This window comes from Cucurbita maxima, unplaced genomic scaffold (assembly GCF_002738345.1).
Source record: "Cucurbita maxima cultivar Rimu unplaced genomic scaffold, Cmax_1.0 Cma_Scf00018, whole genome shotgun sequence".
Lineage (NCBI taxonomy): Eukaryota > Viridiplantae > Streptophyta > Magnoliopsida > Cucurbitales > Cucurbitaceae > Cucurbita > Cucurbita maxima.
The window spans coordinates 3,852,964-3,880,756 of NW_019272034.1; the positions used below are offsets into that span (position 1 = coordinate 3,852,964).

Below are 27,793 nucleotides of genomic sequence, written 5' to 3' on the forward strand. Positions count from 1 at the left end.
ACTCTGTCATCAACCTGTTGTTTGAAGACAGGATTCCCAAAAGTTGGTCAACTAGAATTACAATACCAGAAGCTGCAATTGTAATGACGCATCATGTCATTCACTCAGAAGCTTTAGATTACAATATTATGCATTATGTCTTTTTTGCAAACAGCTTTTGCAATTGGAAGTATCCAAAAACAAGTTCTTCATATCACTTGTAGACTTGAGAAGCTACAACATACATTACCATGACTCCTCATTGCTAATAGGAGCGAGAAGTGAGGCTGAGAGATCAATCAATGAACTTGTATGATAAACTAAAGAACGTTTATGTTTCAGTTATATTATTTATATACCAGGTGAGTAAAAGAGATGGTAAAAGATTTAAAAGAAAAAGAAACCCAAAAATGTTTAAATCTCAATGGTGCCCTCTGCATCTATCACTTGTGCTCTCGTGTGCTGATCCATGGCACCCTTCCTCAGACAGGCGTCTCTCACTCTCCGCGCTACTTGGTTGACTGGAATGTTGCTCACTCGTGACGCTGGAGACGCCAATTTGCTTTGAGTAACTATCTAAAGGTTGGCTGGCAGCCTCAACAAGACTCATCATGCTTAATCCTGCTACCTCCAGTTGCATGTCTTCCCGGTCAGGGTGGCAGTTCAAGTCAATTTGGCCACTGCTATTTGCAGCCTCCTCATCTTTTACTCGGATCTGACTTCTTTCGTTCTCTGAATGGTTTGTTTGCAGAGATGTACCCTTCAGTGTCCCACTCGTTCCTGATTCATCAAATTGTGAATTCCCCTCCTTGAGTGAAGTCTCCATTTCACGTTCTGATAGGCGTTTCTTCTTGCGAAGCATGAGCGTTTTAAAACGGCGTTTTACAGTCAAGCAGACATTGCATGTGCATGTGGATTTATGCTTTCCCTTCCCACTTGGAGGCTGAATGCACACAATGCAAGTGCATCCTTGTCGGTGTCGAGGATGCCTAGTTGTTGTACCTGATTCCTGCACGTCAGCCATACTATCACCCAGAACAGCAGCACTAGCCAGTGCATCCAAACCAGAAGGCTCGAGTTCTTGAGCAGACTTCTGGCTCTTCATGATTTTACGTTTCTTAAAATCTGAAATACATATGGCATAAAGGATCAGACACGACATAATACATTTACCTAATAGACATTTTATTTCCAAAACATTTTTAGTTTCAAATGACAGCTCAATGAAATGCAGTAAAAGAAGGGGAAAATTAACGACATGGTGAATATCGACATCACAACCATTCCACTGATTTACAACGAGTCTGATGTCAAGGGTAATCTGCAATAAGACTATCTGCCTCTACACTTCTCGCATCTCAACTTACAAAATCAAGTCGGTCACCTAAGGCGTTCACTCCAACAAACCTCAGTTACTGGAAACACACACCAAAGAAATTTCATCCAGCTATTATGCAATGTCTACATTCAGGTGCGACTAAATGCAGCTAAAACTACTATGAAAATACACTGAAGCATTTAATTAAGATATATGAAGACAATCTTATTGATATTCCTTGCCCAAATTTTGATAAAATAACCTAAATGCAACAGCATTCCTTGCCAGATTTCACCACCCATCTAGACATGTTAACATTACAAAATATGCACCTACTGAATTATATAGGTTCTCCTTAATTCAAATGAGCCAAAAGCTTGTGTAGATGACTAGATGGCTTGGTTGGTACCTTTACTCGCTCTTAGAAGATTCTCCTGTTCCTTTGTGTTCATCTCTTCCGGTGCAGAACATGTACGCCTTGAAGAACAAGGTTAGAAGTGTTATATAATCTCCTTCAAGTTGTGGTAATTATACTTGCATAGAAAACCAATAAACCGCTGGAAAAGAGAAACAATCAAACAAATATTGCACCTGCTCAAATCCCAAATATTATCTGAACAAGTCCACTTTGGAGGAAGAAGAACATCCACAGGCAACTTCCGCCATTTTGAGCAATCATCACACTGAGCCCATTGTTTCTGTTCCCTGGATTATAACGGTCTAATCAGCAATAATTGATGACTTGTTTCTGTTCCCTATGTGTTTACATTCATAAATTGGCCACAAATCGTTGAAGCTAGATCGAGACTCAACAACAAGCTTTCAATAACATTACAATAACACTTGATGACTTGGATAAGCCTAATGAAGAGTTTATAAGCCAAATTTAATAAAATATCAATACTTATTGACAGTGCAACTCTTCCATCATTCGTATATACAAATTCATGAACATAAACCTTACCCAGTTGGTCGGACAGTGAATATAGTTCTCTTGCCAAAAACTGGAGGTTCCTGAACAATTTTACGACAGGGTCATGATAAAATCAGATGAATAATGAACATATATCATTTAGAGGCAAACCAACACAAAGAAGCCTTGGTTTCGAAAAAGAACAGAAATCCTACATCATACTCCTCAAATTCATGGTCATCGATTGTGACAATGGTGGGATTTGCACTTGGTGGAGGCCGGAGTAGATCTTGAGCTTCTTCCCATGTGAGTCTTAACTCCAAAGCATCTTCACTATGCATGAGCAACCTCTTATTTTTAGACCCAATGTTTCGAGTCTTCTTGTCCATGGTTGACATGGGTTGTTGTCCTGAAGTCATCCTACCCCCAAAATTTTCGATTTTATGCAAACTAATATCTCCAGCTACAACAAAAATGGTCACAGAACAAATAGATGAGGTTGCATCCCAGGAGAATTAGTTCAAAGGTGGTGGTTTCTGTGATGGTGTTCCATATTCCTTTTAGTTGTTTAAGGTGTCTTAGCACTGGGTTTGTGTATTTTTGTAGTCAGATTTTAAGTACTGTGAATCTGTAACTACTCTATAGGGTGGAAATTTCGGATAATTTACTGGACATCTTTTAGGGTTCAATTTGAAGGTTGAAATAGATCCACTCAACTATGTATAGAGATAAAAAGTGATATTTTTTTCCCTGAATAAAATAAGGGGCAATGAACAACCTCTTAAAGGCAAATTCTGAAAGACCCCAGAGAATGAGGCGTCACCCGAATGAGAGCCATTAGGAAATGTAGAGATCTTGGCATCCTGTTCACTTCACCTTTTCATCAATCCACTAAAACAAAAAAGCATGATGATAAGAAAAGGCAAAGATTAACGATAATGAGTGAAAAACTTAACCTGTGTATCAGAAGAATTTGTTGCTTTTCGAAATCCCATGACTAATTGGCCTCCAGGATCTATCCGACTAAAGGTAACTGCATTAAAATATAAAATCTGATAAGAATCAATTTTTCTCTCATATGAACTTCAGATATTTACATCTACAAGTCATATCCTTCAAATTTGAATCCACAATTCCAAGCCAATAAATATGCAGTACGAATGCTTTTGAGCAAATGATATCACTTTAATCATAAAGAATTATAAGGCATAAATAAGGGTGTCAATTTTTTCCCCAGAGCCAAAATCCAATTTTCAAACTGACTGGAACAAAGAAATTTTCTAACCTCACTTGAATTTAAAGAACAAGGCAGAAATGCATTCCTGACATTTAACTACGATTTTTTCCAGGAAGGGGAGTTTTCTAGGGGTGAAGGGGACAAGTGTGCACAGTAACTCATAGAGGAAAGTTAGAACCTAAAGGATTCAAAATATTAACCACTTAAAAAGGGAAAATATTCGTTAGAACACAAAATATAGATAATACATAAACAAGAGAGGTGGCTCAAAATGATTATACCCTACTACCCAAAGAATTTTTTACTGATATTACTGGTCAAATCACTTTGGTTCATGATGTGATGATTATACTCGCAGGAAACTCCCCTTCTTAAAAAAAAAACAAGAAACAGAACATTTTACTGATAAAATGAGAAGTGGCTGATGCTCAAAGGAAACCTCCACAAGGGAAGGAAGAAAAAAAAAACAATCAAAACAGAAAAATTACAATGGAAAAGGCACAAGCCAAAAAAAGACATAAATCCTGAATAGAATAAGAAACAAATATGGAAAGAGAACACCATCAAGAATCCATGAGATGAGCAGAGGCAAAGTGATATAACCAAGAAGGTTCTTTGATAAGAAATGTCCTTTGAATTCTTTCAAACCAAAGATCCAAAAGGCATTGATAACAAAGATCCACATTCAGTAAGCAGCAGAAAAGGATATTCCAGGATGATAAACAAACTCAGAAACTGAAACTTCAAAGGAATTTTTTTTTCAAAAAAAAACCTAGAATAATGCCAAAAAGAATCCTGCTTCCAATGCCTAGACTGAAGGCTGCAAAAAAATTCACCTGATTCCAAACCTTAGAGCCATGAAAACTCTTAAAAACTAAACACCAAAAAGAAACTTGATGCTTGATAGAACTCCAGCCCAAATTTGCAACTAGAGCCATAATTCTAATCTTAAAACCACCAAATCCGAGACCCCCATCAATTTGAACTTTATAAACCAAATTCCATCTCACCAAGAGATCAAAATTTCCCAATATTGCCACCTCCACATGATAAGAACTTCTCAAATTCTTTGGAACTTATCAAAAAATCCATTAAGCTTTTAATGAAGGGAACAATTGAGGATTTGTCCGTAAATGAATTCCACAAGTTGCAATTAGAGAAGAAAACCTGGTCAGAACAGAAGGGGAAATTAATTCTAAGCTTCTTTAACCAAATCGACACTGATATTTTCCATAAAAAGATTATCAAAAGCTCAGACAAAGTGTCTATTTGTAATGTATTCATCCTTCTAGATTCCAATTGAAGATTTTGTTTGGAAATAGGAAGAGTCTCTTCACTACTCATACTAACAACCGAATCTGAGTCAATAGGTGAGTACAAAATGGTTTGGAGAACTTTATATACCTCAGATGAGAACACCTTCGGTCAAGATGACTTCTGAGTCAATAGGTGAGTACAAAATGGTTTAGAGAACTTTATATACCTCAGATGAGAACACCTTCGGTCAAGAGGACTTAGAATTTTGAACATGTTATGACTGAAAATATTAATTGGTCGAGCCTTCAACTGGTTAGAATCTGATGGAGGTAAAGAAGTGGCACGCAGGTGCAAACAAGATTCCTCTAAAGAGTCTGAATTTAAAATGGATTGTTCAAATGGTGGGCAGTGATTGGCATTACCAAGCTTCCGAGTGTAATAAAGGGGCATGGTTCAATAAAATTTGTGGTCTTTCTTACTTCTAAGAGAAACTGAAAGATTTGGAATCAGAGAAGTAACGTTCGAAAAGTCCTTCATTGCTCGATGAGAGAATGGAGGGTAGTGTCAACTCAACAACATTTTAAAAAGTTATTCCATATCCTATGAGAGAAACGGCATTTTTGTTAAATGCCTCAGACTCGGGAGCTTCTTTATTAATATCGAGGGAATTAATTTCTTGAATGAAATCAGCACAGCCAACCTCGTTTAAAACTATGCTCCCAAGCAATACCAAGAAATTTCTTGTGCGTAGCAAAGACTCGCAAATAAAAATATTTACCAAGGATAACTCATAAATATAGCGCCGTCACTTTTGACTAAAACAATTTTAGCCATTCTGCTAAGCACCAAGTTAATTGTAAAATAGACTAATGTATTTTGTAGCTTGATAATCCAATGAAAACAAGTCATAGGGTGGATTTGGAAGTACTTTTGGAAGGGTATTAAAGGCACATTTCAAGATTTTTACAGTATTCAATTAGATAATCAAAGGTAATTTTGACTACCCTAAAATACTTAAAGAAAAACACTTTAAAGTTTTAAATATTTCACTTAAAATCGTTTTTATGAAAAGGTGTCCCAAACTCACTAACAACTATACAACGTTTCTTTAGTCAGTAATATTCTAGGAAAATGATTTTTCATTCTATAAGATGATAGTAGTACATTTTGGAATGCTTTGGGACCCTTCTAAAGACACTTTTACAAGCCAAAGACATTTTTCATGATGTTTGGTGGTTGAACAAAAACAAAAGAACTTGAAATTTCAAAAACACTTCTCACAACTTCAAGAGCATGAGATAAGTGTTTCTCACCAAAGTACTCAAGGGAGATGCTTTTACTCTTAAGAAAATTCCCAACATCACCATACACCTTGAGATGTAATAGAAAGATTACCAGTATCACCAGCTTGTAATTGCATGGACTGTATGCAAGGGGTAACGCCCTCCAAAACATACATTCTGCTGTTGTTGTTTGGCCAAAATCTGAACTGAAACGTCCATTCATTCCCCTTCACATCTTGAATCCTAACAGGAAGACCCTCTGATTGAGAGATAGGGGGAAAATATGCCTGCATGCAGTTTAGTTTAAGAATGATCTATATTATACCAGGGAATACCCAATAAAATAGTTGCAACATGAATGATGAAAATAAAAAACGTAAGATGGTGATCAAGAAGGAAAAGAAGCAATTCATACTTCAGCACATGCTTTTGGCAGAACCAAACGACCAATTCGACCAGCATCACTAGCACTCAACACCTTTTCAAATAGAGGAACAATAGTAGAATTCAAACTTAAAATATGTTAAGGTACATGATTAATTTGAGTAATAGGTAAGAGAAAGCAAAAGAATAAGTGCACAAGCAGACAACATCAAAACAATTAATGAACAACAATAAAACTAAATATAAAAAGGATACTCTCCAGATATTTGTTCTAGCTCTTGGTCAGTAATCCTTGGCCAGTACCTCGGAAGAAGTTGGTTCTTACCCCGACCTTCAGCAGGTGGCCGAGCAATACGCACCAGAGGAGTCATTCCCTTTCTTGTTTCTGAATTAACTGTGGTCCCAGTTTTTAAGGGCTTAGGAAAAATTGGGCGAGATCTTTGGCCCGGTTGAAATGGAAGAATGCTCTTTTCATCCTCTTCAGCTGCACTTCCTGATAAGGGTACCACAAAGTTTGATGTACCTAATGGAACCCCCAAAGCTATATTTAACGATGGCTGACTAAGAGATTCCTGCATATCTTTTAGTCTAGTATCTAGTTGGGAGTATGCTACCGAACCAACCGATGGCTGGCATTTAACAGGTAGTTTAGTCATATTAAAGAAGCTTGTTCCAACTTCCCCAAATGGGCTCCTGAGATTTTCTCCTTTGTTTTGTGCTGGAGATGCACTTCTGTCAACTCTTTGGGCTTGCTGAAAATGGTTGGTTTCATTAGCCTCCATGATGTTACACAACTGTAAAAGCTTTTCCTCTTTAATGCCATTTTGGACCACTCGATCCTCAACAGAAGCAGGTCGCAAAAGGCCAACATTTCCAACTGTCACTGCATCAAATCCATTAGAAATTTCATCTCTTCGGATCTGCAATAAAAAGTAATAGAATTCCAGATGAATTCATGCCGCACATATTATATAAAAACAGTAATACTAATATGAGTAACCCTGACTGTAATGCCAATGTGTACATTCTCACCCACTTTAAAAGGACACAAATATTTGTGATAATAAAAGAAAACCAAATGGCAAAGCTTCAGCATCCCAAAAATTTGAAAATATAGTTTCTGAGGACGAGAAAAGACTTCTATTCAAATGACAGTTGGAAGAAAACCTCTATGATGATCTACTCCAATGCACTCGTTGTCCATTCATTATAACCTAGAGCAACTATTCATTTGAGAAGGAATTTCTCGAAAGGAAAATGTTGAATGCAAACCCACATTCATTTCCTGTAGGCTATCATCATCTCTCAGAGCCGAAGGATGGAAGTTTCTAAATCACAAAATGCATGTGTGAAGGATTGGTTGCACTGCAAGGGTATAATGTTCACATTTTCACCAAGACAGTCATAAAGTTATCGTCAAAACAGTCATAAAGTTATCGTCAAAACAGTCATAAAGTTATCGTCAAAACAGTCATAAAGTTATCGTCAAAACCACTAGCTGTGTGAACGTGCAGCTATTTTGTTTCATGTTAACTCAAAGTTCACTTTATCAAATTTGAATGCTAGAAGCAACAAGCACAAAAACTGATGTAAGATCTAAGTGTAATCAGAAGTTTGCCAACTCCAAAACCAATCTTACCACATCAAGTCGAGATCTTTTCACACACGTAGTACACCCTATACCTCCATAATCCAGGTATTCAAACATAGACTTAGAAGCTATACATCCACAGTGGATTCTCTGAAAAAGAAAAAAAAAAGTTTTATATATAAGGTCACAAGAAAATAAAGATATATACATATGTACATATGTACTAAAACACACAAATATATTGAGACTGAGAGAGAGCACTCAAAACAAAAGGGAATTACCAGTATGTTTTCTTACCTTGCCACAAAAACTGCAATCCCTCCAACCAGTTTCCTCCAAGTGATACGTATCACAGAAGACTAGATTTTCATAAGCAGATCTAAATTCACAAACAGTATCAAGAGACAGTGAAAAGATTAAAAGATAGAAAATAAGTGGTAAAAGATAGTGACATCAATTGGATATAGCATAACACTCCAATTTATAAATATTTTCTTGTCGCAAGAGTGATAAGTAACTGAACATATAAAAAGAAGCGAAGATAGATCCCTCATGGCATAAAATAAAAAGTTAATAAGCCTGAGGCAGTAAATAACATGGGCACAATCTAAGAAAAAAAAAAAAAAAGAAAGAAAGAAAGAGAATTTGGAGTAAAAAAGCAATTACAATAAATAAATAAACATGAAGCCCTTTAAAACTGACAAATTACAAACACCATTATTAATTGATAAAAGTTAAGCTTCAATATCTATAACGAGATTCACATGAAGAGATATAAACTAAATGGGTGGCAATAAAAGGGTAAGGGAAAACCTCTGCACCATATGGAACTCGGTTATAAAGTTCTCTTTAATTCTGTAATAGAATTTTTCACGGCCAATGAATATCATTATCAAACACATCCCTCTTCAAATACAGAATTATGAAATAGAAGATCGAAGAAATATTTTATTTACTTTTAATTGGTAAGTAAAAATAGAAATCAAATTCTATGAGTACACATATACATATTATCCTTCTCAATCCTCCCCTTTGAACAACTCATTTTACAGAGAGAATGTGGAAGCGTAATCCAAGGAAAGACCATTATTTGAAACTGAACTCTCATCTAATCGTTCAATGCGAATGGAGCATCTAAGGCCTCACACATTCAAATTAGACAAAGCATGGTACAAGACTACAAGCCCAATTCAAAGCAGTGACAACGAATATTCCTGTTATTCAGTAGAGGTGTTGCGCAATGATATAACATTGACACTAGGGTCATCTACTTCAATCAAAATGATTTCGAGGATATAATACCGTTACTAATACCAATTGATAAATCGTAAATGATTAATTACTCAAACAAAAAATCCATATGGGAAATCTGGATTCGAGGACGTGACTAATTTTCCGGAAAGGAAAAAAAAAAAGGAAAAAAAATGGTAAAAAAAAAAATCCAATAATAGCAAGTATGATATATAAAATCGGCACATCCGATAAACCAGTAACAGAAACAAACCAATGCAAGAGATCAATATACATTACCCGCGAAAAATCAAATCAAGGGCGAAGAAAAACAAAATCGAAACAAAAGGGAAAAGAAAAACACCCGCAGTTGAGGCATAGATGCGCGAATCCAGCGGATCCCAGAGGCCATCCTTTGGTCCAATCATGCGGCGTGGCGGCTCCGCAAGAAGTATTCATGCAGTGACTAGATGCCATTGAAGAGAGATCAAATCAAGCAAGTAGAAGCAAAATCAAACCCTAAAAATCCTTTTGACCAAATCACAAGAGAATGAAGAAGAAATCGCGATTGAGAAAACAGGGAGAACGAATCGATGCAAAGCTTAGCTCGAAATCTAGAAAGAAGAAGGCGTCGAAGAAGATTGGAAACAAAAGAGAACATGTCTGAACAAAACGCGAACAGAAATTTCAGAGCTGAGAAGATATCGAAAACAAGAAGAACAGTAAGAAAGAAAGAAGAAGAAGACGAATCGAACCGAGGAGGAAGCGAAGGGGGAAGGCGATGGCAGTTGCAGAGGAGGAGGAGGAAGGCGTGGAAATGGCGGAAGGAGAGAGAAAGAGAGTGCATGCAAAGCAACAGATGCATAAAATGCATGCACGACACTTGAAGACACGGCGCTTACAAGTCGTCTCGTCTCTCCTTCAGCTTCTCACCTTAGCTAAACCTTCTCTTCTCTTTTCTTCTCTGTGTTTTTTTCTTTTTCACACACTGATATCCTCACCCGTCTGTCTCGGACTCTCCCTGCTACTTCCCTTACATTGCTGACACGTACCTCCACGGCAGTTGTTTTTTAAATCAACTGTCTCCGTAACTGCTCACGCGCACTGTAGTTTTATCATTTCTCAACTATGCAAATTCATTTTAATTATTAAATATATATATATATATATATATATATATATTATTTATTTATTTATGGGGCCAATTATGAACACTTGGAATAATGGCTCATTAAAATAATAACCAAATTGTAGCTGAAACCCTTTATTTTAATCCAACGGTGCAGATGGAGCCATCATAGAGAGTGGAATTTCCTAATTTTGTATTATTATTGACTTTATTGAAATTTATATGATTAATATTAATATTATTTTTTATATATATATTTGTCTCGGGATCGAATGCGACTGCACCTATCCCTGTTTTCTTTAGAGCGGTAGTATTGGGACGCAAAAATCCCATGTCCTTGTATACCTGTAGTGAACCGATAGGTGGGAGCAAAGGAACCTTGGATCAAGAAGCTCTGGATAATGAAATTCTTGCTCTCATTGGCCCATTTGTATCTATATGCATTAGGATACCCGATAAAATTAGTGATTTTTTCCATATCAGTTTAGTGAACCCCGACACAAACGAAGTGAACATGGAAGGAGAAAGAACAACATAAGACAATATTCTAGTCAAATCTAAATTCAAGACTGGGTTCGTGTGAAATCCCACGTCTATTTGAAAGAGAAACGAAACATTTGTTATAAGGGTGCGGAATCCTCTCCCTAACAGACGATATGTGCTATTGGTGTGCTTTGGTCATTGCAGTTCGATATCTTGCAACTGTAGGGATTTTCTACTACACTGAAGGGAGTATAAATGGGACTAAAGACGAGACTGTACTTCCTACCACGCCCGTTTTTATAAATTAAATAATTTTAGAAATTTTAGAACAAAATATATTTTCGAAATTAAATAATTACATATTAAATATGGAAAGTTTATAAATTTTAAACAATAAAATCAAATCTAACCAATAACAAAGTTTAAACAATAAATAATTATAAAATTATAATAATTAAATAGTTATTTTAATAAAAGCCATATGTATTTTTCAACTACCAATATTTATATAAAATAATAATTTTAAAAAAATTATATAAAACATTATATATATAACAACCTTCCACAGTTATAATAATTATCGTTGACTATTTAAAAGGGGTTGACCGTTTAATATACCATGGTGTAATTTGGTAGTTGTAATGGGAGGAAAATAGGCTTCTTTATTTGCAAATATAACCATTTTTAAAATGGTTTGCAAATATGGGAAATTATTTAAATTATTTGTGTTTTTTTTTTATAATTTTCTTCCGATACGATACTTTCTTTTGGGATACGATACTTTCTTTTGGAATACGATATTTCGATATTACCGGCCTTCAAAATATTATATAACTTTTTTCTTTTTGATAAGCTCTGGTCATGCATGTAATAGGTCATCTCGTCTCCCGATCTTAAGGATGAGAACAAATTATGCAACATCTACATCAAGAAAGTTCGATTAGTTCGATCCTTTGTAGGAACTAGTAGCCATATGCTTTGACCTGTATTGAATGTCGGGCCGCTCATAAAGAGTTCGATCTTTGCTCAAGATGAACGTTGAGTGCAAAATTCCTATGAAAAAAATAGGGAGGGTATAGGTAGAAAAAAGAAAATAAGGAACCACTTGGACTCAAACTGACTCGTACTTTGTCCTATACGTCAAGGGTACGACAAGAAAGGGGTAAAAAAAAGCTCGAACTCAATTTTGAATTTAAGCATAATTAAAAGTTTTGGAGAGTTCTACACTTGTGTATTTTTTAAATTTCTTGAAACTCGATCTCCCGACGGATGAACTATATTGCCAAGAGAAATCACGTCCCCACAATTTCGTCAAATCGCTTAGCCCTGCCAAACGACTCCTTAAATCCAAACGATCTTTTCATAGGTGTGATTGACTTTTGTGTTAGGAGTGATTTTCGTTTTTATTTTTTCGTTTTTAAAAGGGAATCTTAATTTAATAATACATTAACCTTTTAATTATCTTAGGGAGGGGCATAATTGAAATTTTAAAATGTTTAAAAATAACATTAACTATTATTAACAATGCCAAATGATTAATGTCTCATAATACTATTCAATGATAATAATAACAATAATTATAATCAGAAATGTTGTTGCACATTATTTTAAATAGACAATCCGTTCGTTGATCGAGTCACATGAGCTTAGTCAAAGATGACGTGAAAACATTAGATCTAAGATGTGGTAGATAACACAATTGACAGCTCTATTCAAACGGTACGAATTAGGTTGAGTTGATCAAGTTCTCGAGTCACCTAATTTAAAAAGTTGTGTTCTTCGTGCAAGTGCAAGTAAGAGATTCAGCCAAATCAAGGAGATCGAAAATGAAATTTCATACAAATTTGCATAATATTGCTTCAGATCACACACAGTTTATGCATTTCTTGATTAAAAGAAAGAGAGACATCTTTGTTTCATCTGAACCTGCTTGCTCTGATCATAACATCTTCAACTCAATTAAGAAACTCAATGCCTTGCAGGAGATGAAGAAATTTGGAACTCACAAAGACCTTGGCTTTGCGACAATAGTGGAGTGGTTCAATATTTGCAAGCTGAACTGTCCAGGCTTTTCAGTGGTATCAATCTTGGACTGTCCAGGAGGAGGCAGCAGCTCAAAGTTCTGAATGAGACGACCCAAAGTAATGGCAACAATTGGCAAGGCAAGGACGATGCCGGGGCAACTCCTCCTCCCGGCACCGAAGGGAAGGTACCTGAAGTCGTTCCCGCTAGGCTCCACGTCGGCTTCCTCCTCTAAGAACCTCTCAGGTCGGAATTCATGGGGTTTGTTCCAGTGGTCAGGGTTGTTGGCCAGCCACCATGCGTTCACAAGAATCTTGCTCTCTGCAGGGATGTCATAACCAGCCAACTTGGCGTCTAGGAGATTCATGTGAGGCACTAGGAGAGGAATGGCCATTCTTAGCCGCATGGTCTCTTTGATAACAGCCTGCAAGTAAGGCAGATTGCGAATGTCGGGCTCCGTAATTTGAACGCCATGTCCAAGCACTGAATCGAGCTCATCCCTCAGCTTTTTCTGGATGTTGGGGTGGTTCACGAGCTCAGCAATTGCCCACTCCATCGACCACAATGTTGTTTCAATTGCTAAATGTTCAAACATCAGCAACATGCTAATTTAGCTAATCTCAGAACATAAGAATATCACTCTAAGACATGAACAGATCATATTTACCGGCAACATTGATGTTCTCAACAATGAAGAGAACATTAGCTTCGGTGATTTCACCATTCTCTTGAGCCTCCACGATATGATCAATGGCACATTTGACACTATCCTCCTTGTTGCTAATCGTGCTAGTAAGTCTCCTGAATGTTATGCCATTGTAATCGTTAGTAGTAGCAGAAGGAGCAAATTAAGCAAAAAAGGCAAACATTGTTACTTATTATTACCTCCTCTCATCGACAAAATTGTCCTTGAAGAGCTTGAGCCTCCTCTCCTTGACGTCCTTACACACATTCAAATACCCTCTCAAGAAAGGCCTCAGTATGGGGATGAAATCGCCGTAGTTGTATTCAAAGCTCTGAGATAGCCGACTCCTCTCGGCGTTTATAAGCTTGAGTTTGTTGAAGAGAGGGTCCTCCATGCTGTCGAATCTCCTGTCAAACATAATCCTATACATATTGTTATACATAAGAAGCTGCAGGCGCCTCCTCAGAACCACCCCACTGGTGGAAGCTTTTGGATCGTTCTTGAGATCCTCCACAACTCTGGAAGCCTCCTCCTCCCAACCAAGCCTGTTCTGCTGCACCACCTTGTTTGTGAAAAAGGGGACAGTCATGATTCGTCTCATTTTCCTCCAGTGCTCGCCGTAAACTGTGAACACCATGTCCTGACCCTTGTCGGTGAATATATCAAACACCACGTTCCTAGTCCTGGACCCGAATTCAACTCCCTGGGTATGCAGCACTTCCTTAGCCAGCTCTGGTGAAGAAACAACCACCAGGTTCCGCTGTCCCATTCTGAGCAACAGTATGTCTCCGAATTTCTTGGCCATCTCCGTCAGGTTGCGGTGGTTCAAGTCATCACCCACCTGCAGCCAATTCCCAAATATGGGTATGGGGAAGGGACCTGGTGGGAGCTTAAAACGTTTACCCCTGAGCTTGGATATGGTAATAGCAACAACCATGGCCACAAACAGCCCCAGCAGAGCCTTCTCCAAAAGGAGAAGATCCATGGTATTGAACTCCTCTTTAAAATTGAAGCAGATGATGTATACGCTCTTGCTCTGGCGCTCACTTATATAATCTCAAAAGTCAAAACTTCTGGTAGTGGATTTGTTGGCCATGATATGGGGGTAGGTGAAGTTTGGATTTCAAACTATCTCCACGACCCATTCTCCCTTGAAGAAAAGATGATTAGATAATATTATACATAACCAAGTTGTCCGTTCATCCATCCCAGAAGCTATCAAAATACAGAAAATATAAGATTGAAATTTGCATCACATTAGTACCGTAGAAGTAGGACAACTGGAGACGCTTGATCTGACAAGAAAATATTAAAAGATGGGCAATCATGGGGCATGTGATTGTAAAATATAACATTCGGCATTACATGAAACCAACATGCCTAGTATTTAATACAAAAATAAATATAAAGGTCAACGCTGCTTAATTCATCGAAGTTATCGATATGATTGTGTGACGGTGAAGGAAGCCTTATGACTTTTGGAACATAGACTATTATGATCAAATATGGATTTAATTAAGCGTACGGTAGGTAAGAGAGTATAGATGAGACAAAATAATATAATCCAAACCAGTCATAGAGGGAGAGAGTGAGTTGACTCATCTTTTCTTCACCAACACCTTCAATAAAATAACTCCAAGTATTAAGGATATGAATAAACAAACAAGTACAATAAAGCCTTCATCTTCAGATCCGAATGAAATCCAGATCCTATGCGAGACAGAAAGAGTTTGTAACCAATCATTAATCCTTATATGGCAACACTTGAACAGGTCAACAATTGAACAGGAGACTTACCGTATTCATAATCCTGCTTTAAGTAAACATAAAAGAGCAACAGGTAGACCTTGGACAAAGCTTAATAATCAACGATGATGTCAGTTAAAATGCTTCAATCCTTGCATCTTATACACAACAAAAGACAGGCCCAAGAATATGGAGCACATTTGATTGGCTGGGTTCACATTCATCTTCGACAGACATTAAAAGATCAAAGATTAGTGAGGAGAGAAAGCAGCTCTATAATTCAGCCTATAGAGTGCTAAAGTAAGGCGTTTGGCCTCTCGACACTGGACCATTTATGAATTACGTCAGAGCTGTGAAATCAAAACCTAGGATATTCTGCATAAGAGTACTCGATCAGTGAGCTATTACACACTCTTTCAAGAGTGACCATCAACAGCTAGTTGTTGGACAAACACCCATTTATTGTTACTCTAAACAACTACATATACATCATTATTTTAACAAACAGAACTGTATTATGTTCCAATCCACGGTCAACTGTTGCAGACTCTCTATTAACTGATTGTTTCATCCCAAAAACAGGCCAACAACTCTTCAAGAGCCAATATTAACAATGCGATGACTTGCCTTAAGATGCGGACATGAGAGCACACTTTTGACTGATAAAAACTTCTTTAAGCATATGATATTCACTCCTGTAATGCTCAATCGAAAAACATAGCTGCCTTATAGCCTCTCTTTTTTCCTCTGCTCCTTCCATTATTAGTACTCTTTGCCTCTCGACCTTCCCTTCTAGTTCCTTCTCTCTTAATCTTAACTCCTCTGCCCTCCTATTTGCTTTTTCAACACCTGATACAAGTTCCACACGTTCCCTTTCCAATTTTTGCACATGCTCGTTTATTTTGGTTACCTGCTTGTCTTTAGAGCTCAAATTCTCTTTCAAAGTAATAACTTCGGAATGGAGCTGATCTCTTTCAGATTGGAAGCCATCAAGGCCACTTTTAAGATTCTCAATGCATTCTACTTTGTTAACAATGGTCGTTTCCAACAACTGAATCTCACGATTAAGTCTCTCCTCCAAAACCACCTTTTCCCTCTTGACTTTTCTGATCTCATCCTCCAAAAGACGAGTTTGATGTTCCCATTTTCTTAGTTGTTCCATCAACAGAGCTCGTTCCTCAAGTAGCCGAGATATTTCAGCCTTAATCTGTGTTTTCTCAGGAAAAATTTTCTGCTCAGCATCAGATACTGCTAAATTTAAATCTCTGATCTCATGATCTCGATCTAATAAACTAGCTTTCAACCTCACAATTCTTTCTTGGAGTTTAGAGACCTCTCTTTTCTCTGCACTCAGCTTGGCCTTCCACGTGGCAGTATCTTTTCGAGCAGCTTCAAGCTCATCCTGCAAATGGCAGATTTTCTCGGGTGACCTATTATTCTCATGTTGAAGTTTCAATTTACAAAGTTCTTTCTGCGAGTTCTCAAGTCTTTCCTTTGTAATTTTTAGCTCTGCCACCAATCCCTGAACGTTAATCACTTGGTCATCTTCCAAACCTGTATGATGTTCTTCAACCTCTGATTCCAGATTAATGACCAAGGGAACCTCATCCTCATGCCTCTTGGTATCTGCCATTGTAGCAGATACAGACTCAGCCTTCAAATCTTTGGTCAATTCTGATTGCTCGTATTTCAGGAGCTTATTTTTCAACCTCGTGATCTGGATGTCTGAAATTCGCAGCTTCTCATTTGCATTCCTTAATTCTTCCTCTCTATTTCTAGCAAAAGCATCATCAGAATTTTCATCTGTTAACCCCTTGAATGGAAATGAACTTTCTGCATTTTCCTCCTTCATGCGGATCTTTTCTCTGGCCTCACGAAGCTCAATCTCCAATTCAATCATCTTCCTGTTCAGTCCTTGATCACCACCTGCATAATTGTACACCGAGGAGTCATCGGAATCAGGTTCAGATTCTGTTAAGGATGATGATTCATCTCCTTCCTTTTGGCAAATATCATTGCTCCCACCAGATCCAAGGAAGAAATCAAAACCAGCAGCTCGTGGCCCAGATCTACGACGTCCAAGCCTTTGATCAGGAGAGGGCCATGTAGAGGATGGCTCAGAGGGCAGGTCACAAATACCAGAGCCCTGGGATTGTAGATCTGAAGGAATATTTTTTCGCAGCTCTCCTGTCACATGATCGTAACGCTCAGCAAGGGAACGATACATGCGATAGAACTCCTCAACATGAGAGATCAACACTGGCCTCTTCTGATAATACATCTCAGCCTTCTTGGCAAATGAATCTGCATCCTCTTCTATTAGCTTCAACATACGTTTGATGCTGCGGTCCATCTCTACCATAAGGGATCGTTTTGTCAATTTTTTGATTGGCATTTTGATGAAAAATTAACATTGGCTTTCACCTATTGTTGAATTGCAGTAGTAAAATTGGAGCATACAGGAACTAATTCCATGCAAATGTTTGGGCAGTTGAACCCAGGTACCATAAGATTCATGCAGAAAGAAGGAAGAAGCTAAAATTTTGCAACTGCTGCCTATATTCCCAAATTTAACCCCACCCCTTTTAGAATATGAACTTAGAGACCTGTTGAATAAAAGGAAAAGATTCTAGCATAAAGGAAACAGATGTCATGTCACTAGAGAATTGGAGAACAATTTCCTTAGTCGTTATTTGGCAAGACGAGGAGGGGATATTTGAGTGGGTTAAGATTACAAGAAACCGCATAAAGCCAATTATAGTAAAAGAAAGGTATGCCATAAAAAGATCCTCTAAATATTGGAGCATTGCCAATGCACCTAATAATACCTTCATCTTTTCTAGCACTCCCAGAGAAAAGGAACACAAAAGAGGAAAGTACTATCCTAAAACAAACGTTCCCTATCTGTGCAAGGCAGCATAAAGCAATTTGGGGATTGGAAGCCACTGTCAGGGCATGTTAAATATGTAGTTCACCAATGTTTTATACTCTGAAAGTGACATTTATAATTATAATTTAAAATTACATGAACAATACTATTAGCATAATACATGGAAAAACAAATTGAAGTGTTGTATAATTATCAGACGATTGCTTAAGCCGGCATTGATACTATGAATTAGCAATCACTCGATGCCTACAACAGAATTAAGCAGAGAGGAGAAAATTAGTAACAAACCCTCGAGATTCTCCGTGAGCCATCTAGAGTTTCTGGGGCTGAGGTGACTATCCCACCACCAAGAATGAGACTTCCCAGACTCCAACCTCTTCAATTGCCTGTCACTCGGAGACTGGGAACAAGAAAAACACATACACAGCACAGTGAGAGAGAAGCACGAGAAAAGCAGTCGCAGTTCATCGAGATGTTAATAAACCAAAAACAAAAAAAAAAAAAAAACAATCGAATAGACTGTAAAATGGGATCATAATGATGAAGTAGGCAAAGAAGAAGAAGAAGAGGAGTGGCAAAAGCAACACATACCACTGAGTTAGCCATTGAGCCGAAGAAATCGTGGAGTTCGGAGTACGTTCACCAGAGAGAAGATCCCTGCAATCTGATACTGAAATCGAAACTCAAGCTTTAAAAACTAAGATCAGAATACAGCCAATTTACATCCTGAACAAAAACGAAACGAAATCGGCCATCGATGGAGGAATGCAGGTAGAAAGAAAAGGGATTTTAGGCGCATTAAACAGTAATTTGGTTTGTTTGTTAGCGACGGGGATTCAAAATCGAGGCGCGGAAATGGAGGTTTGAAAGCAATAAATATGATCAGTTTCAGCAGTTTGCAGTGGTGTTGGTATAGTCGGTGGGGCTGGCCGCGGCTTCAAACAAGGTTAAATGACCATATTGCCCTTCCCTGCTTTACTTCACATGCTTTCCTTCCACGAAACCTGGATTCCACGCAACCAGCCTTTAACTCTGAATCAAATAATGTGAGATATATTTGAAAGATATTAGTAAAATCTGATATATGTGTCTGTGTCGTTTAAATCTTTGAAAGCTATATTTAGTAAATTTAAATTGAAATCGGATTAGTCGTGCTAAATGCCCTTTTCTTATTCTCTGTATTCACGGTTGTTATATATATATATATATAGCCAATATTCCTTTTGAATTATCGGTCTCCTGTTCTTTGTGTTCATCTAAAGTTATACGTTGTTGAACAATCTTAACCGAACATTTGGTGATAGTTATTTATGTATTTATGAGCTTGAGTTAATTTTACGTATTGTTGAATTAAATACGAGTTCGTAATAGTTTATGCAATAATTTCATTTTGGTTACATAAGTTTTTATTATCATCTTAGTAAAACAAAATAACTCATAAATGGAATAATGTCGGATCATTGTTATTTATATATCCATAAATTTGAGTCAATTTTACGTATCATCAAATTAAATAGGAATTGCAATAATTTATTTACATAAACTTCTCCATGTGATAGGTCGTTAGATCATATATATCATTAACATTACAAAGTAGATATTAAACGGTATTCGTAGTAAGAGTGTTTATATGACTTGGTAACTCGACCAATTTGAACGGGTTAGATCTGTTTTTTTTAGTTGATTTTAATTTTTTGAAAACCAAAAATTTAGTTCGATTGATAGGTTTTTCTTTGTCAAATCAACTCGACGAACCTGAAAAAGGGTTACAACCCAACTCTACGAATTCATACGCTCGTAATTTTTGTCTCGGACATAAACAAGAATACCTTGAATTGAAATAGAAAACAAAACAAATAATTGCTACAAAACAGGAAAAGGCTGGTGCTTTTGAATGGAATCAAATAAAAATCTAATCAGCTGTCATATTCAATGCTTGGCACCATGTGTCAGCAACAATTACCATATGGTCAACTAAACTTATTATTAATGGATGTAAATGGTGAAGTAAACGAATGGTTCCTCACTGTATCCCTTCAAATTCAAGTGTGCCACACTGATAGAGAGAGTAAAATAACACTTCATAACCCATCATAAACTTCAATTCTAGAACTCCAATTATGGTATCCCATTCACGTCGACTAAGTTTCTAACAAGAGGTAATGTGAGATCTCACATTCGTTATATCGTTATAAGAGTGTAAAAACCTCTTCCTAATAAACGTATTTAAAAACTGTGAAGTTGATGGTAATACGTAATAGACTAAATCAGACAATATTTGTTAGCGGTAGACTTAGAGTTATTACAAATGGTATTAGAGCCAGACACCAGGCGGTGTATCAATGAGGACGATGGGCCCTCGAGTGAGTGAATTGTGAGATACCACATTAGTTGGAGAGGATAATGAAATATTTTTTTATGAATGTATCGAAACCTCTCCTCAGTAACTGCGTTTTAAAACTATGAGGCTGATGACGATACGTAACAGGCAAAAACGGACAATATCTGCTAGCAGTGAACTTGGGCTGTTACAGATGGCATCAAAGCGAGACATCGGGCGGTTTGCCAGCAAGGATGCTAGGACCTCAAGAAAGTAAATTGTGAGATTCCACGTTAGTTGGAGGGAAGAACAAAACATTCCTAATTAAGGAGTGGAAACCTCTCTCTAATATAGGCGTTTTAAAACGGTAAGGCCGATGGCAATACGTAACAGGTTAAAGTGGATAATATCGGCTAGCGGTGGATTTAATTGTTCCAGGTAGTACTAAAAAACATCAGGCTCCATATAACAAGTAAGAAATCATGTCCCAGCGTTCCTCCTGCCGCAACAAAACCAGCTTTAATTGGAGCAACTGATCGTCCAGAACCACACTGTAAATCACACAAAGCACCATAAGCCTTAAACCATGAACACAAGAAAGAACGAGAAAGCTTGTAAAATGGAATACAACACCAAAAGTCTTCTCATATTCCTGAATGTGAAAAGGAACTAAATAATTAACTAATTGCCTTTCGAGAACATGCAAAAGTCAAATCCTCTGCTGTTCCTCTGCTGTCTTTCAGGAAGGCAGGGTCAATAAAAATATAAAATAATTGAAGGATATTTGTAGGTTTTTATCGGACTTAATCTTTACGACGGTTTCTTATGCTATATGCTCATATACTAACCTTAATGTTAGGCAATATCATGAGATGTAGTCTATGCTTGCTAGCCCTATAAGCCTCATGCATATCCTAACCCCATACACTCCACTCTAGGGTGTATACTTAATCCCCTCAAGGCCATAATAATGTAGGTTTTCAGATATGTTTAGCTCCATGTTTTTCGTTTTCCAAAGTTTATCATCAACCTCCTCCTTTGTGCGTGAGTCAAATTGTCCTTGTAACAGGCTTTGGGGTAAGTCTCTCGTATGTATGGGTATCTGTCTATTGGGTGCTCCCCAATAGTATACCAAATACAACTTCTGAGACCTTTTATCGGTGACCACTAAACTCTTTGTACCACGTAGACCCCTAGGAAAGCGGGGTTACTTTCCAATTGTCCCTACTTGATACTTAGTCAACCTGAAATACTTGTGAGGCCTAAATGTAAGTTCTATGACTAAGGAAACGTAAAACAGCTGCTCATGTTCATCCATATATCATTCCATACTCCCTAGGGCACATAAGCGAATATTCACAGCATTAACTTTGCATACATGGGTGTCTAACCCCTATAACATGCTTCTATGGGTATATCATAGATATATAGATGTCCAACATGCTCAATCAAACGATCAACAATCATACAACTGCTGCGGTAAAACACAATAGCATGCTAAACTGGAAAATTACCAAGTTCTTAGGCTTCGCTAACATATTTCTTGGTTAATTAGGCCTAAAACCATGCATTCTAATTAGTAGCCTAATATCTTAATCGACCCCTAAAAGTATTGCTATAAAAATAATTCATGTGGCAACGACCCCTAAAAGTATTGCTATAAAAATAATTCATGTGGCAACTTACTTGAATGTCTGACTTCCCAAGCTCACGGTCTTCAGAAAATTCAAAATTTCCTAAAGTTCCTCCAATATGTCCTAAAATAAGTCAGAAGAATAAAATGGGTAAAAACAACTCGAAAAATGGACTCCATAAAGAGAAAACAACCAGTCTGAATTTAGATCACATTTGGCAGCTAAAGACAATGAAATAAAGCAATGAGGCCACTTACTGACATATCAACGCAGAATTCATTCAGAGTTCTTTGGTGCAACCCTTCCTTTAACAACTAATCTCTGCTGTCCATCAAGAGATCCACTGGTTTCTAGTTCGGCCAATAAGAAAGCCACAACATGATCTGGCTGCCGATGCATCCTATTTGATTTTCATTTGTAGAGAGTCCAGTTCCAAAGATAAGCAAATAGTTCGATTTAAACCATCAAGGATCTGCCATAGAAATAGAAAGAGTAAGGGGCGGGGGAAGCTAGAAGAAACACATACTGCTGCACTTTGATAGGAAAACATAAACACTCTATTTGTGCAATAGATCATCATTGATGGACCTAAAATTTAAAAAAGTCGACTATGTTTAATTCATCAGAGTTAATGATATGATTGTTAGGAACTACGATTCTATACAATGGTATGATATTGTCCACTTTGAGCATAAGCTCTCGTGGCTTTGCTTTGGGATTTCCTAAAAGGTCTCATACTAATGGAGATGTATTCCTCCTCTTAATCGAGGCTCGACTCCTTTCTCTGGAGCCCTCAAACAAAGTACACCATTTATTCGACACTTGAGTCACTTTTGACTACACTTTCGAGGCTAGCAATTTCTTTGTTCGAAACTTGAGGATTCTATTGACATGGCTAAGTTAAGGGCATGACTCTGATACCATGTTAGGAACCACGACTCTCTACAATGGTATGATATTATCCACTTTGAGCATAAGCTATCATGGCTTTGCTTTGAGCTTCCCCAAAAGGTCTCATATCAATGGAGATGTATTCCTTACTTATAAACCCATGAACAACTCCTTAATTAGCCAATATGGGACTCCCAACAATCCTCAACAATGATGTGTGAGGGTAAAGGAAGCCATGACTTCTGGAACATGGACTATTATAAATTTGGATTGATTAAGCATACGGTAGATAAGAAGCATAGAGGAGACAAGATGATATAATGAATCGGTCATAGAAAGAGAGAGTGAGAGTCCTCATTTTTTCTTCACCAACACCCTTCAATGAAATAACTTCAAATATAAAGGGTATGAAGAAACAAAAAGGATCTTCAGATCCAAATAAGAGACAAATGAACGGTTGAGCAATCTAAATTTGTATGGTCTCCCATCATAACTGATCATTAAACATTGTAAGTCAATACTTGAACAGGACAACGTTGGTTTTCAAAGCATGGAATACCATATTCATAATTCTGCTTTAAATAAAGATAAAAGAGCAACAGGTAGGCGTTGGACAAAGCTTAATAACCAACGATGATGTTAAAATGCTTCAATCTGTAATTCAGCTTGAAGAGCTCTAAAGTAAGGAGTTCGACTCTTGACACGGGACCATGTGAAAACAAAACATAGGACATTCAGCGCAAGAGCGCTCGATCAGCAAGCTATTATGCACTCTCTTCAAGGGTGACCATCTACAGCTAGCCATTGGACAAGCACCCATTTATTGTTACTCTAAAAAACTACATACACATCATTTTTTAACAAACAGATAACCTATCATGATCCAATATACAGTTAACTGTTGCAGACTCTCTATTAACAGACTTTTCAAGATTGGAATTTAACAATTTCAAAATCAAATACTAGAGTCATGACTTGCCTTGAGGTGCGAACACGAGATCCCACTTTCGACTGATAAAAACTTCTCTAAGCATATGATATCCACTCCTGTAATGCTCAATTGAAAAACATAGCTGCCTTATAGCCTCTCTTTTTTCCTCTGCTCCTTCCATTATCACTACTCTTTGCCTCTCCACCTTCCCTTCTAGTTCCACACGTTCCTTTTCCAATTTTTGCACAAGCTTACCTTTAGAGCTCAAATTCTCTTTTAAAGTAGTAACTTCTGCGTGGAGCTGATCTCTTTCAGATTGGAAGCCGTTTAGGCCACTTTGAAGAGTTTCAATCTCACGGTTAAGTCTCTCCTCCAAATCCACCTTTTCTGTCTTGATTTTTCTGATCTCATCCTCCAACAGAGCTTGTTCCTTAAGTGGCTGAGATATTTCAGCCTTAATCGGTACATTCTCAGGAAAAAATTTATGCCCAGCATTAGATACTGCTAGTTTAAGATCTCTAGCTTTCAACCTTGAAATTCTTTCTTGGAGCTCGGCGACCGCTCTTCTATCTGCACTCACCTTGTCCTTCCATGTGTCAGTATCTTTACGAACAGCTTCAAGCTCATCCGGCAAATGGCAGATTTTCTCTGGTGCTTTATTGTTCTCAAGTTCAAATTTTAATTTAGAATGTTCTTTCTGCGAGTTCTCAAGTTTTTCCTTTGTAATTCTTAGCTCTTCCACTAGAATCCCATCCTCATGCTTTTGAGTATCTGCCATTGTAGCGGACACTGACTCAGCCTGCAAATCCTTGGTCAATTCTGATAAAATATTCTTCTGGTGCTCACTTTTCAACCTCATAATTTGAATGTCTGAATTTTCATCTGTTGCCGCTTTGAATGGAAATGAACATTCTTCTGCATTATCCTCCTTCATGTGGAGCTGTTCTTTAGCCTCTCTGAGCTCATTCTCCAATTCCATCATCTTCCTGTTCAGTCCTTGATCACCATCTGAATAATTGTACACCGAGGAATCATCAGATCCAGGTTCAGAATCTGTGAAAAAAGATGAATCATATCCTTCCTTTTGGCAAGTATCAGAGTTGCTGCCACCAGATCCAAGGAAGACATCGAAGCCAGCAGCTCGTGGCTCAGAGATAAGATCACAGATATCAGAGCCGTGGGATTGTAGATCTGAAGGGATATTTCTTCGGAGCTCTCCTGTTACATGATCATAACGCTCAACAAGGGAACGATACGTGCTGTAGAACTCCCAAATGTAAGAGATCATCATTGGCCTCTTCTGATAATACATCTCAGCCTTCTTGGCAAATGAATCTGCATCCTCTTCTATTAGCCTCAACATATGTTTGATGCTGCGGTCCATGTCTAACATCAATGATCGTTTGGTCAATTTTTTGCATAGCATTTTGATGAAAAATTTACATGGGCTTTCGCCAATCGTTGAGTTGCTATAATAAAAAATGGAGATTGTAAAACTAACGAAATAAAATTCGTGTAGATAGAAGGAAGAAGCTAAATTTTTGCAACTGCTGCCCATCTTCCCAGATTTAACCCCACCCCTTTAAAATATGAATTGAAAATGGAGAGAACGGTTGAATCACATAAAAGTGGTAAATTAATTAATAAGCTTCAATAATATCCTTAATTTAAAAAAAAAAAAAAAAAAAATCAATATCCTTAAACTTAAAAAAATGCATCTGACTAAATTTATTTATTTCAAAACTACCTTTTTAACTCTGAAAAAGTTTAAAAATTACCTTTGGAGCTTTCAAAAGTTTTATTAATACCTTTAAACTTTTTTTTAAAGCTTCAAAAACACTTTAAATAGTTAAAAAAAATATCCATATTATTAAAAAATACAAAAAGTTTGGAAGTATGCATAAAGGGTTTCTTTTGAACTTTTTTTTTCATAAAGAGTAAAGGTGTACTTTTAAAATTTAAGGGATATTTTTTTAAACATGGTACTATCCCAAAGAGTATTTTTGAACATTTTTAAAAAGTTCAAGAATATTAATGAAACTTTTAAGAGTTCTTAACCGTTTCTATTCAAAATTAATGACAATGGTATTTTTTTTTTTTTTTTTTTTTTTTAAGTTTAGAGGTATTTTAATTAATTTAGCGTAAAGAAAACACCTAATAATACCTTCATCATTTTCAGCATTCTCAAAGAAAACAAACACAAAAGAGGGTTAGAAGCTCTATTCATATCGGTAGTTGACAAGTCCTTATTTCTATACATTTTGCATTTGTTCAACTAACAATTTAAAACTTTATTTGAATTTAAATGCCTCTCTTTTCTAATAATTATTATTCGATTGTTTACTAATAAAATAGTTAAAGATAACAAAATATGTGGCAACTTTTCTAACCTAAAAAATAAAAGATATTAAAGATATGGTTAAATTATTAAAAATACCTTTAAATGGAATTAAAGGGTATTCAAGAGTAAGAAAAAAAAATTGAAATGAAGAATTATTGAATTATTTCAAAGGGAGATGATTTATTCGTCATATAAACAATAAAAAAAAATTTGAAAAATTTAAAGAATATCAGTGTTACTTTTAATACTTTACGAGATATATATATATATATATATATATATATATATATGTATTTTAAGTTTTGAAGGTTTTACAAAATTAATATAAAAGTATTTTTTAATTTTTTAAATTTTAAGAATATTTTTTTTTTAGTTGGGAGATATTATTGAAATTTTAAAAAATTTAAATAAAATTTAAAGGTATTTTTTTTATTAATTTAGTTCTTATTTTCTAACCTTAAATAAACAATATTATATGTTAGATGAATACGACTCTCTAAAATAGTATGATATTGTTCACTTTGAGCATAAACTCTTGTGACTTTGCTTTGAACTATCCCAATAGCCTATCGATTAATTTAAGAAATGATTATGGGTTTATCATCAAAGAATACACCCTCCATTGATATGAGACCTTTGGAGAAATCCAAAACAAAACCATGAGAGCTTATATTCAAAGTGAACAATATCATACTAATGATCATGAGTTTATAATAAAATAATATACTCTCCATTGGTACGAGGTCTTTGGAGAAGTTTAAAACAAAACCATGGGAGCTTATGTTCAGGGTGGATAATATAATAATTGCAGTGTGAAGAGAGTCATTTGTGATGAATCGTATTCATCTAACATCGTAAACATAATATAACGTTTAAAAACAAATTGAAATGTCGTAAAGTTATGAGACGCATTGATCGAATGACCTAAAACAAAATTGAGTAAAGAGAGGAGAAAATTAGTAACTAACCCGCGAGATTCTCCCGGAGCCATCTAGAATTTTTGGGGCTGATGTGACCTTCCCACCACCATGAATGGGACTTCCTCGACTCCGCCTTCGTCAACTCACCATTGCTCGGAGGCTGAAAATAACAAAAACGCGCACACACGCAGCACAATGAGAGAGAAGCGCTCGAATGAGGCAATCGCAGGCCATCCAATAGAATCTAAAATTAGGTCGTGTAATTGAGAATTACAGTCGGAGAAGAGAAATGGCGAAAGGAAAGCGTACCGTAGGGTAAGCCATGGAGCCGTAGAAAGCGTGGAGTTGGGCGTTCCTTCACTCGGAGAGAGGATCGCTGCTATCTGAAACTGAAACTGGAAAAATGCGATCAGAAATCGAGGCGGCAGCGGCAGTGCAGGGTGTTGGTGCAAACGGTGGGGCGGGGCGAGGATTCGACTGGTACATCTCTGGTCCACATTGCAACCTTCCCTCGTCTTCTCCTTTAATAATAACGGTATTAATTAATTAATTAATTATCATTTCCTAATGTGATGATGGATTTGAAGCCAGAAGGGTATAATAGGAAAT

At 36.8% G+C, this 27,793-nt stretch overlaps 4 protein-coding genes across 10 annotated transcripts; all 4 read right to left on the minus strand.

The window, feature by feature from the left end:
• Positions 1-96: 96 nt before the first annotated feature.
• LOC111492588 (B3 domain-containing transcription repressor VAL2) lies at positions 97-10,144 on the minus strand. 4 transcript variants are annotated; one of them, XM_023141938.1, is made up of 14 exons: positions 9,948-10,144; positions 9,557-9,658; positions 8,260-8,341; positions 8,011-8,112; positions 6,627-7,291; positions 6,403-6,499; positions 6,100-6,274; positions 3,167-3,243; positions 2,989-3,073; positions 2,426-2,673; positions 2,262-2,311; positions 1,889-2,002; positions 1,707-1,774; positions 97-1,104 (listed from the first exon to the last, which is right to left on the minus strand). In XM_023141938.1, the coding sequence occupies exons 1-14, from the start codon at positions 10,064-10,066 to the stop codon at positions 401-403; spliced, it is 2,688 nt and encodes an 895-aa protein (XP_022997706.1). In that variant the 5' UTR covers positions 10,067-10,144; the 3' UTR covers positions 97-400. The 4 variants fall into 4 exon arrangements, with proteins under 4 accessions (XP_022997706.1, XP_022997707.1, XP_022997709.1 ...); XM_023141939.1 differs by having other exon boundaries at positions 9,557-10,144; XM_023141941.1 differs by lacking the exons at positions 8,260-8,341; positions 9,557-9,658; positions 9,948-10,144 and having other exon boundaries at positions 6,627-7,254; positions 8,011-8,084.
• Positions 10,145-12,615: 2,471 nt separating this feature from the next.
• LOC111492592 (trans-cinnamate 4-monooxygenase) lies at positions 12,616-14,496 on the minus strand. The gene is made up of 3 exons (XM_023141945.1): positions 13,712-14,496; positions 13,494-13,627; positions 12,616-13,405 (listed from the first exon to the last, which is right to left on the minus strand). Exons 1-3 carry the CDS (start codon positions 14,494-14,496, stop codon positions 12,807-12,809), a joined length of 1,518 nt encoding a protein of 505 aa, XP_022997713.1. The 3' UTR covers positions 12,616-12,806.
• Positions 14,497-15,230: 734 nt separating this feature from the next.
• LOC111492590 (protein NETWORKED 4A-like) lies at positions 15,231-19,043 on the minus strand. The gene is made up of 3 exons (XM_023141944.1): positions 18,739-19,043; positions 18,436-18,547; positions 15,231-17,612 (listed from the first exon to the last, which is right to left on the minus strand). Exons 1-3 carry the CDS (start codon positions 18,751-18,753, stop codon positions 15,886-15,888), a joined length of 1,854 nt encoding a protein of 617 aa, XP_022997712.1. The 5' UTR covers positions 18,754-19,043; the 3' UTR covers positions 15,231-15,885.
• Positions 15,231-27,688, minus strand: LOC111492593 (protein NETWORKED 4A-like). Of its 4 annotated transcripts, none has more exons than XM_023141946.1 (6): positions 27,494-27,688; positions 27,233-27,344; positions 23,972-25,309; positions 22,359-22,501; positions 22,154-22,224; positions 20,830-21,018 (listed from the first exon to the last, which is right to left on the minus strand). In XM_023141946.1, the coding sequence occupies exons 1-4, from the start codon at positions 27,506-27,508 to the stop codon at positions 22,452-22,454; spliced, it is 1,515 nt and encodes a 504-aa protein (XP_022997714.1). In that variant the 5' UTR covers positions 27,509-27,688; the 3' UTR covers positions 20,830-21,018; positions 22,154-22,224; positions 22,359-22,451. The 4 variants fall into 4 exon arrangements, with proteins under 4 accessions (XP_022997716.1, XP_022997714.1, XP_022997718.1 ...); XM_023141950.1 differs by having other exon boundaries at positions 20,845-21,018; positions 22,359-22,573; XM_023141948.1 differs by lacking the exons at positions 20,830-21,018; positions 22,154-22,224; positions 22,359-22,501 and adding an exon at positions 15,231-15,864 and having other exon boundaries at positions 23,933-25,309.
• Between the last annotated feature and the right edge of the window lie 105 nt (positions 27,689-27,793).

What these genes read in the sequence shown, in the direction of transcription:
- LOC111492588 (XM_023141938.1), bottom strand. Translation starts at nt 10,066, where the DNA reads ATGCATTTTATGCATCTGTTGCTTTGCATGCACTCTCTTTCTCTCTCC. An exon ending in ATTGCAGTTTTTGTGGCAAG is followed by an intron (nt 8,113 to 8,259) that starts GTAAGAAAACAT and finishes TTTCTTTTTCAG; the next exon opens with AGAATCCACTGTGGATGTAT. An exon ending in AAAGATCTCGACTTGATGTG is followed by an intron (nt 7,292 to 8,010) that starts GTAAGATTGGTT and finishes TTTTTATTGCAG; the next exon opens with ATCCGAAGAGATGAAATTTC.
- LOC111492592 (XM_023141945.1), bottom strand. Translation starts at nt 14,496, where the DNA reads ATGGATCTTCTCCTTTTGGAGAAGGCTCTGCTGGGGCTGTTTGTGGCC. An exon ending in AATTTTGTCGATGAGAGGAG is followed by an intron (nt 13,628 to 13,711) that starts GTAATAATAAGT and finishes CATAACATTCAG; the next exon opens with GAGACTTACTAGCACGATTA. An exon ending in TGAGAACATCAATGTTGCCG is followed by an intron (nt 13,406 to 13,493) that starts GTAAATATGATC and finishes TTGAACATTTAG; the next exon opens with CAATTGAAACAACATTGTGG.
- LOC111492590 (XM_023141944.1), bottom strand. An exon ending in GCTCACGGAGAATCTCGAGG is followed by an intron (nt 17,613 to 18,435) that starts GTTTGTTACTAA and finishes CCCTTATGGTAG; the next exon opens with AGATGGACCGCAGCATCAAA.
- LOC111492593 (XM_023141946.1), bottom strand. An exon ending in GCTCCGGGAGAATCTCGCGG is followed by an intron (nt 25,310 to 27,232) that starts GTTAGTTACTAA and finishes CATTGATGTTAG; the next exon opens with ACATGGACCGCAGCATCAAA. An exon ending in TCTCGTGTTCGCACCTCAAG is followed by an intron (nt 22,502 to 23,971) that starts GCAAGTCATGAC and finishes AAAATCAAATAG; the next exon opens with GATGCATCGGCAGCCAGATC.